The sequence below is a fragment of the Urocitellus parryii genome, chromosome 3, assembly GCF_045843805.1.
Source record: "Urocitellus parryii isolate mUroPar1 chromosome 3, mUroPar1.hap1, whole genome shotgun sequence".
NCBI classification, from domain to species: Eukaryota; Metazoa; Chordata; class Mammalia; order Rodentia; family Sciuridae; genus Urocitellus; species Urocitellus parryii.
Window position 1 is genome coordinate 119,466,441 of NC_135533.1, and position 10,678 is coordinate 119,477,118.

General features: G+C 39.9%; 1 gene segment (V, D, J or C); it reads left to right on the forward strand.

Moving 5' to 3' along the window:
• The first annotated feature begins 2,435 nt into the window (after nt 1-2,435).
• LOC113177257 (putative non-functional immunoglobulin lambda variable 11-55) lies at nt 2,436-10,232 on the forward strand. The segment is given in 2 exon segments: nt 2,436-2,502; nt 9,832-10,232. Coding segments are annotated over 2 exon segments (468 nt in total).
• Nucleotides 10,233-10,678: the final 446 nt, after the last annotated feature.

Below are 10,678 nucleotides of genomic sequence, written 5' to 3' on the forward strand. Positions count from 1 at the left end.
GGACTGTGCACAGTGCTAGAGCAGCTGCTTCCTCCCATGGGGAATATCCATAACACACAGCCACCCTGGGTCTACCTCTGAAAATCGAAGTGATCTGAAGACAATGTTTTAGAAGTTGACTGTAAAGGTCTCATATTTATATAATATACCACACAACCACACCCCCTTTAGCAGGCAGTCCATAAGAAATCATAGACCATAAGAAATTTTGGCCTAAATTTTAGGGCCCGAGGATCCTTCCAAAATGCATATCACAACCTGGATATGTACCCTTCTTCTCCACACTCAGTGTTAAACATAAAACAGAATTGCCACAGTCTGGCTGGGCAAAATAACGGGAGGGGGGGGGTGACAAGCAACTTGTGAAGATTGATACAGCGGGAGCCTCTCCACTGTAGGACAGAAGAGGTATATATACATAACTGAATACACAGCTTGTTTCAATTTAGCATCATCCGGTTACAGCAATCAGTCATTAAGGAATCCTCATCATCTTAATAATTATACACAGCTTAACTTAATTAACATCATTAGACACAGCAGTCAGTCATTAAGGAATCTCCATCATCTTAATGGCTTACTGGTGTTACTTCTCAAACCACTCCCTCTGGCAAAGTGCCAGGCACCATCTTGACTTGGTTGTGGCCCCCAACACAGAATATGGATTTCAGGCATTGTAGTAGAATTCTGTTGTCCTTCCTCATTCTAGACATGTGTGTTTGGGTTTAGGGTCCACTTCTTAGGTTGCAGGACTCAAGAGATCACACTGACCACTTGCTCAGGAGGGACAGTCGCTCTCATCTGTGGCTCCAGCAGTTTTGGTCACCAATGATCACTTCTCATACTGATTGCAGCAGAAGTCGAGTCAAGTGCCAAGACCCTGATTTGAAACGCAAACAGCAGACAGTCTTGGTCACCTTCCTGCTTCTCAGGCTCCCTTGATGAGGGAAAAGCTGCCTGCTTCTCTCAGGTGCCCACCTGAGGTTAAAACAGGTACAATATTTGATACATTACTATGGTGCTCAGCACAGTCAGACCCAGATGAGCAACAGAGATATAAACCTTCCTATGACTTAGTCTGGATAGAAACATGATCCCAGGATATGGAAACCATAAGACCAGACACTGATAAATCTGGCAGCCCAATGATGACTTAATCTAGAGAAAGGCTAAGGAAAGGGTCTGGTTAGTTTCTGTTTCTTTTTAAGTCCATAAGGAAAGATATCTGTCAATTGTTTGTAAGTAAATGATCCACAAAATAAGTATTCAATTATTATATCTTACAAAAGGGACAAAACTTTTGAATCTGATCTGAAGACTGAGGTCAAAGCATTTCTTCCAGTGGCTAGCATCTCCAGTGATGTTCATTTTGCAATTAATCAAAGGGAAGAGACCAACTTTCACATAGTAATAAAATTCATTAAGTTATACTTAACTTTTGTACAATGCAAAGACATGCCATAACATTTTAAAATATACTGAAGGACACACACTTCCTGAGTTGTCCATCAGCTTCTTTTATGTTGCCATTGTGAGGGACCTTCAGTTGAGTGTTATGCTATGGTGTGCCTACCCAACAATCACGTTGCATGCCCTGTCCTTTGAATGATGCCTAAGTCTACGGAACACCTCCAAGGTAGTTCCATTAAAAGCAGGAAATGGAAAACAGCCTGTGTACCCATAGGATTGCTTTATGAGATATTCTGTGTACTACTGTCAGGGCCAAATCCTGTGGGCCTTTAGCCATGACTCCAAGCAGTGGTGCATACCCACAGCTAGTTTTCCTAAACAAGAGATATATTATCTCTCAACTAATGTAGTCACTGGCATTTATTATTGGTCAGCATTGGAAGTGGGGGGTATCCATAAGATGGATGTGAGCAAAGAGCAAAACCATATTATAATAATATGTAGAAGATCTTTTATCAGAAAAGTCATGAAATGTTTTAAACATCTTTCCTTGAAATTCATCCTTTATTTTTTGTTGTGAACTCTACTATAAAAACCTCAGATCAGCTGATTTTCTTTACAAGCCCATTAGTAATTTTTCTTTCTAGCTCCTGTGCTTTCCTCGTTTCTAATGAATTTTAAATTCCCAAACACTAATCCATAAAGATTTTATGCAGCAGTTTTAGGAGGAATCAGGTAGGGAGAGCGAACCCTAGATTCACAAAGAGCCTCCAAAGTGGGTTTAGAGCTGACCTGTCCCCAGTCTTCACTTTCAGGCTTATGTATTTTTCATTGTATGTGGAGTTTGTATGTAAGAGCCTCCTTCTCCTGCAAATGCCATAGAAAATTGGTTGTATTGTGTTTCCTACTTCTATGGAATGTGTGTGGCAGGGAATCACTCCATCTTGGGCTGGGAGCAGGCAGTGCTGAAGTACTTCTGGGAGGCAGGAGCCTCTGTCAGGACCACCTGTCACCTGGACGCAGACATGACTGACCTAAGTCTGGGCAATGTGGAAAATGTAGGTCTTCCATTGGGAGGTTTTGGGCTCAAAGGTGAGAACCTTGATACCTGCCCTCTTGTCTTGGCACAGAACTCATTCTTTCCACAAACTATAAACTCTCTAGGTACCTATAAAGTCTCAGGTTAGGCATACTACATGCAAATTTCCCCTAGAAAAGACACACTGAGAGGAAGGTGTGTGGGTTCTCTCTTGTCCATCGAGGAGATCTAATGAACAGGATAGAGAAGAATGTGGCTTTAGAGTTGCTAATCAAGACCTCCAGGGACTGGAAGCAGGTCTGACTTTTATTGCACAGTTGCCATGTACATATACACAAGCAGTAGCTAGGCAGATAATAGGCAGCCACCAATACAATTTCTGGCCAACTGTCCTTGCAGTGACCAATTAAGGAATAGGCTATGGAGCAAGCACAGAAACTGCAACACATGGCCTCATGCCCAGGGATGTGCCTACAGAGTAAGCAGTTAGCCTCTTACATGCCTAGCACGAGGGAGTGGTTTGCAACTCAGACACCCTTAATGTATGTCATGTATTCAGTACTCCATGCACTTGTCCCCATAGGGTAGAGCTTGTTGGCCTATGTAAGTGGCACAGATTTCCATGAATAGATCCTCTTGTTTCTTGAGGTTTTGAGGGTTAATAAGAGAGTCCTGGGGCCTGTCTGCTTCAGCAGAACTCTGGGGTGCGTATACCATGGCCTGGACCAGACCCTTATTCAGCCACCACCTGTGCTGCACAGGTCAGCATTGTCCTCAGCATCCTGCCTCCTGACATAAATGTCCTTTCTTTGTATGCTTTTTCCAGAATATAATTATTTTTTAATGTGTTTTTAGGTTTGTCTCCCAGCCAGTGCTGACTCAGTCACCCTCTGCATCTGCCTCCCTGGGAGCCTTAGTCAAACTCCCGTGCACCCTGAGTAGTCAGCACCTACTACATTTCCTGATATCAGGAACATCCAGGAAAAGTCCCACTCTATGTCATAGATGTTAACAGTGATGGAAGCTCTGGAAAGGGGAATAGCATTCCTGATCTCTTCTCAAGCTCCAGATCAGGATCTAACTGCTACTAGGAGGATGAAACTGACTATATCTGTGGTGTATCATGTAGCATTGGTGTATCATTTGAGTAAACCACAGTGACACAGATCCATGCAGAAGAGAGACAAAAACTCCTCTCTATTCAACTAGTGAGAATGCCACATGGCTCTCAGAAAGTCTCTGGAGTCCAAAGAATATGAGTTGTTGATTAAAATTTTACACGAAGTGACCCAGGAACTGTGTCCACCTACAAATATATATACATACACACACACACTATACAATATCTTCATTTTATTTATTTACTTTTAGGTGGTGTTTTGGATAAAACCCAGTGCCTCATGTGTGCTAGGTGAGCACTCTTCCACTGAGCCACAGCCCCAGCACCCCCAGATGCATTTTTATTCTTGCCACAAGTGCGTTGGAAAACATTTCACTGGGCAAGACTCCTATGAAGTCAAGAAATCTGTGGCAATGTGTGAATACTGTGGCAGATGTCACTTCCCATACTGGTGCATTTCCTCCATGCCATGGCATGCCATTGTCCTTTCTAGATTTCAATTGTGGAATTCAGTACGTATATTATTGTGTCACACTGAGTTTGATTTATTATAATTTTTCAAATTATTATCATATGTTTATGAAGTACAATGTGGATGATGATGATGATGATGATGATGATTAGAGCTTAGTAGTTATTCATAGTAGTTTTTATCCCATCAAATACACATGTATGGAAATCAATTTCAGTTCATGATGCCCCACTTTTTAACTTTTTTAATTTTAATTTTGTTTTTTATATGTTCTAAGTTAGGTATAAATGACAGCAAAATGTACTTCTTTTCATTGTACACAAATGTAGCACAGCTTTTCATTTCTCTGGTAGTATAGATTTGCACCATATGTACAATTATACATATAACTAGGGTAATGATATCCATCTCATTCCACCATCTTTTCTATCCCCATGTCCCTTCTCCTGCCCTCCCCGCTTTGCCCAATCAAAGTTTGTCCATACTTCCTATGCCTCCCTGCTGTTATGGATCATCATACACTTATCAGTGATATCATTCAGTCTTTGCTTTTTGGGGACTCTCATAGCATGATATTTTCCAAATCCATCCATTTCCCTGAAAATGCCATAGTTTTATTATATATATTTCTTTATCCATTCATCTATTGAAGGACATCTAGGTTGATTCCATAGTTTAGCTACTGTTAATTTTTCTGCTATAAATATTAATGTGTCTGCATCACTATAGCATGCTGATGTTAAGTCCTTTAGATAGAAACCAAGGAGTGGGATAGCAGGGTCAAATGGTGGTTCCATCACAAGATTTTTAAGGAATATCCCTACTGTTTCCAATGTGGTTGCATCAATTTGCAGTGCCACCAGCAATGTATGAATGTACCTTTTCCCCCACATCCTCACCAACACTTATTTTTGCTTGCATTGTTGATAATTGCCATTCTGATTGGAGTGAGATGGAATCTTAGAATAGTTTTGATTTGCATTTCTCTAATTACTAGTGAAGTTGAACATTTTTTTCTTATATTTGTTGATCAATTGTATACTTTTTTCTGTGAAGTGTCTGTTCATTTTTATTGATTGGATTATTTATTCTTTGTGTTGATTTTTTAGAGTTCTTTGTATATCCTGGAAATTAGTGCTCTATCTAATGTGCATGCAGCAAAGGCATTCTCCCACCTTGTGGGTTGTCTCTTCACATTCATGATTGTTTCCTCTGCTGAGAAGAAGATTTTTACTTTGAATCCATTCCATTTATTAATTCTTTATTTTATTTCTTGTACTTCAGGAGTCTCTTTAAGGAAATCAGGACCTAATCTGACAAGATGAAGATTTTGACCTACTTTTTCTTCTATTAGGTGCAGGGTCTGTTGTCTAATTTCAAGGTCCCTTGATCCACTTTGAGTTGAGTTTTGTGTAAGGTGAGAGAGGGAGGTTTAATTTCAATTTGCTGCGTAAGGATTTTTAGTTTTCCCAGAACCATGTGTTGAAGAGGCTATCTTTTCCTCAATGTATGTTTTCAGTGCATTTGGATTCCCCACTTTTCCCTCCCTCTATTTCCTCCTGTCCTCTCTCAGCTGGAGAAATACCACTCTTAATGTGCTCAGAATCTCATTTTTTATAGGGTAGAGAGAAAGTGAGGCAGTGAAAATATTTAACACTGATGGAGATGTTGGGGCTATATGACTCCTTGTCCTATCCAGTGGTTCCTGGACATGTGACTTACTTTGTCCCTCCCAAAGTATATCTGTTATTCAGTGTTGCTCCTTCTACACTGGGCTTTATTTCTAACTCTGTTTGTGACAACAATCAGAGGGGTTCTCCTCCAAAATTTGTAAAACATGAAGGAGATACAGAGTTCTCTCCCCTACTTTTAAGACCATTCACATTCAAAATATTAAGAAATTGTTGTTAAATCTTTCTCATTAATTGATTTTATTATTGAGATCTAATTAATACTCAGTTTCCTTTAAAATGGAGGTATTACCTGGGAACTACATAGAAGTGCAATTTACCAACCTACATCTTGATGTAGACAACTGCCTTGCTGCTCAAGAAATTATATTAACAAGCTACCAGAAAATTTATATGACAATTACTAATTGGGTAGTTATTTTGCTTTTACACTTATGAACTGATTTTTCTGAATTTATGTATAATATGCAGTCAGAATAATCATTAATCACTGTTACTCCCATATTGCAATTGATAATACCCAAAATATTCATAAAGAAATTTAAAACATCAAGCCAATGCAAAAAAAAAAAAAAAACAAAACGACTTAATTTCAATCTGCAGTCAAAAAATGGGAGAAATTTCTGCAAACATTACTCTTCAGAATATTGTCAGGGTTGACATGAGTTTCTGAATTACAGGGAAACCATCCCAGGTATGATTTCCTTCCAGACACATTTTTATCACCCAGTTAGCTGACTCTTCTGATGCAGGACACAAAGATACAGATCTGGTGTTTGTATCTTGATATGGAGGAGCCCTAATGCATTCAGCACTGGTTGAGCAGATTAAGGGGACAACATGTGAAAAATCAGTATTAATTATTTTTCTATTTTATCCATAGAAATAATATTATAAACTATGATGTTGAAGAAATATACAATAATAAGGAAACAAATCATCCTACAGGAAATTACTGGTATGAAAATATTATTAATATGCTACACTGCTTTTACTAACTTTTTGAAATCTAAATTTATCCTTTTGTGATTTAAATAAATAATGCAACTGATATAAAAATTCCCTCATAATTTTGAGTTGAAAGTGAAATAACAAGGCAAAAATGCAAATTGATTTATACAGTTTATTTCCTAGTTGAGAAAGGTAATTTAGTAGAGCTCCCTACCAGTCTCTGAAACACAGAATCTTCTGGAAAAGGTTGAGACTTTCCTTCATTTCAGAGAGAAAACATCAGGTAGAATGTATGGCCTCCTCCTGAAGTTATAATGCTGGCAGGGTGTACAATACATTTTAGAAGAAACAGGCCAGAGGGAGGATATGTGCTCTGTGGATCCTGATCCATGGTCAAGACTTGTGGTTGCTCAAATCAAATCACCGAGGACATGATTCCAACAATGCCTCCAGTTGCTGGGAAAATATGAAGTGGTAACAGGATATTATACAATAATGTAATTTATTTATGATACCCCTTAAGAAATGCCCAGTTCTATAATGGCCTTTGAGATCTACTTATTTGTTTTTAATTAATTCATATAGAAAGAAGTACATACAGAAGGAATATGGTGATACCTACAATTCATAAAACTCAATACATTTTTTATTCTCTTTCTTTTTCTTCAACTGTGTGTGAGATTGTAATATATATATATATTACTGTTTGGGAAACAACTTTGCTTTTATAATTATGAACTATTTGTGGGAATTCATTAAATTATTTTTTACCAAAACTTTTAAAAATTATCAATCTATCAAAAAGAAACACATTTTTACCTTGAAATATTTTTTTCTCTCTCAAAACTAGGATGCTTTTTGAATTTGATGCCTTTGAGAAGGAGATGCACGGTGTTCAAATACTATGTGGTTTGGGAAGAGGGAAATGTTGGTTAACACAAACTGGAAAGGACCTGGAGGACAGCAGATGACTTCAGACCACAGCTCTGACACCTGTGACAGCATCAGGGTGAGGAAGAATCAGATAAGAAGTACCTCTAATCACAGACAGACCTGAGAGTTTCTCCTCAGGCTGAGTGGCTCTTGGATCCCTGTGTCGCCATTAGACTGATGCTAGATCCTATAGAATTACCTTGCAGTAATCTCCCCAGAGTCCAGCATTGCCAGTGGCCAGCCCAAAAAGGGACTGTCAAGCAGAAGTTGTCCCCCTGCAGTATTCCCTGGAAGATGTGTGTAGAGCACTTTTTGTCGACTACCCTTGGCCTTTAGTGATCTATTCATCCTTAGGACAGAGAAAGTTCCCAGCTCTCTTTGGTTGCTACTCCACCTCGTCCCCAAATGAATTCAAAGCTGAGGTTTGAATCAGGGGTCCAGATTCCTTGCTATCTACAATCCTTGCAGCCACTTAGACACCCCCTCTTCTGTGACCTGCATGGGCAAGAGGTCCTCAGGCCTGCAGCATCCTCTTACACCACTATAACCCCTCCTGTGACCAATTCTTGCTGATCACATAACTTGGGATAGTCCTCGAATTCCGTATATATCTCTAATGTCTCATGCATGTGAGACATCTGTAATCATATCTTAAAAATGCATGAGTAACCACTACAAAAATCAAAAATTAATATGAATGAAAGAATAAATAAATGATTGTTCTATGTCCCCTATGTCCACTATTGGTATTTTTTTTTTTTAACTTTTGCAGTTTTTACATGTGGGAGAAAATGCAACCCTGATTACCTCTGAATGTACTAAATAATTTCCACCTTTTCATATCATGGTCACAAAATGACAAATATGCATCCATATCTCAGCAGTTCCTCAGACCAGATATCTAGCCTTACCTTTGTCAGTCTCAGCAGAGGTGTTGCCTCCACCTACCTTATACTCTGGTCCATTTGTCCTCTCTCACCTGAATTTCAGTGGGCCCAGGTGTCCCACCTGAAAGCCATGTGCCTTTTTATTTCACTTCCAGCCATAACAACTACACAGAAATGTTCTCTGTTGGTTCTTTCTTCCCCTATTATCTTCTAGAATGCCCCCCCAAAACACTAACCAGAGCCAATACTCTAAAAGAGACTAATAATGGGCACAGACCTGGTTATACATCTCCAGGTAATTGAGGAAGTCACCTGAAGGACCTAAACCTTGTTTCTTCTGTACCCTGAGCCTTGCCCACCTTTGCACCCACAGTTGCCACTCTCTGCATGTTGCTCTAGAAAGAGTGCACATTTCTAGTGCTTTATTGTCTTCCCCATGAACATCTGTTTCACCCTCAGTGAACTTCATTCCCACTCAGAATCCAGAGAAAATGCCCCTTCCTCAGAGACCTTCACATGAACACATCTTCTCTATTTCTGCTCTAGGCATTTTATTCTCAGATTCATAGTGGTTTGAAGGCTCTTCTGAGTCATTTTTCCATGTTTGCCATGCAAACTAGTTCAGCACATACAGAGGAAGGTATAAGTGATGGCTACCTCAGGATTGCACCTCCGTTGTCCTTGCTAGATATTTAAGTGATACAAAAAGGCATCCAAGTAGCAAACTGGAGGTGCATTTGGTTTATTGTGAAAGAAGTTTGCTTTGAGACCAGAAGGTGGCATGACAAGACCATCTCTTAGGGCAAGAGAATTCCCAGGAGATAAATCACAGCTGGGCAGCATTCAACTGACTTGAGGTCCCAGGGCTGGGCCCTTTGGTTCCTGGGTGACTTGGTACACAGGTCCCTCAAGACCGGGCAGAGAGCTCATGCACATACCCCCAGGTGTGGTTCCATCAATTGGTTCCTCTTAAGTTCACTTATTAGGCAAATTAGTGCACCATGCAAGCCTTCCTCGGACTAGGACCCATGAGGGAGAGACAAAGGATCGGAACACATTTGCATGAGCTTCCCCTCCTCTGTGATACCAGTGAGGCTGGTATAAGACAGGCCTGGGTAGCCCAACCACAGAGGGGAGGCTGAAGAAGGGGCTATGTCCACCATGGTCTTGACTCCTCTCTTCATCCTGCTTTTGTCTCAATGGACAGGTAGGGACAGTCTTCAGAAGCCCAATAGAGACCCTCAACCTGGGTCATTAGCTTCTGACTCAGATCCTCAACCCACTGCCCTCTGGCTTTTCCCTTCACTATATTGTGTCTATGTTCACAGGTTCCCTGTCTCAGCCTGTGCTGACTCAGCCACCATACATCTCTGCATCTCCGGGATCAACAGCCAAACTCACCTGCAGCCTGAGCAGTGACCTCAGTGTTAGTGGTAAAAGCATGTATTGGTACCAGCAGAAGCCAGGGAGCCCTCCCCAACTCTACCTGTACTACTACTCAGACTCAGACAAGAAGCTGGGGCCAGGGGTCCCCAATAGATTCTCTGGATCCAAAGATGCTTCAACCAACGCAGCATTTTTGCACATTTCTGGGCTCCAGCCTGAGGATGAGGCAGATTACTACTGTCAAGTGTATGAAAGCAGTGCTATCACAGTGGTACAGACAGATAAGGAAGTGGGACAAAAACCCTCAGCCACTGAAATTCTGAGCTTATGTCACTTTTACTAGGATAAATAAGAACCTCACTGATTTCAAAATAACACAAGACATTGGAATCTGGTTTCCATGGTGCCACAAAGGTGAAAAACATCCAGATTATAATCTGTAATTATTATCCCTCTATATTATAAAAATGTATTTAAATTTTAAAGTATGCATATGTACTATATATTACATGTATCAGCATTTCAACGGACATTAAATTGTAAAGTATGCTTATGTACTATATATTACATGTATCACCATTTCAATGGACTCAGTGATTTTTCCTGTAAATTATACAATGAATTCTCTTTGGGAAAAAAGGCACCAGGAAATAAACATGTAAACAGTCATAATGCCACTGCAGAATGACCCCCAGGGACCTGTTTAGTTTTCTATTTTTGTTTGCTTTTTAAAATTCCTTAATTTTACAGTCATGCAAATAATCCATCTGAATAAAAAAATTCAGATGT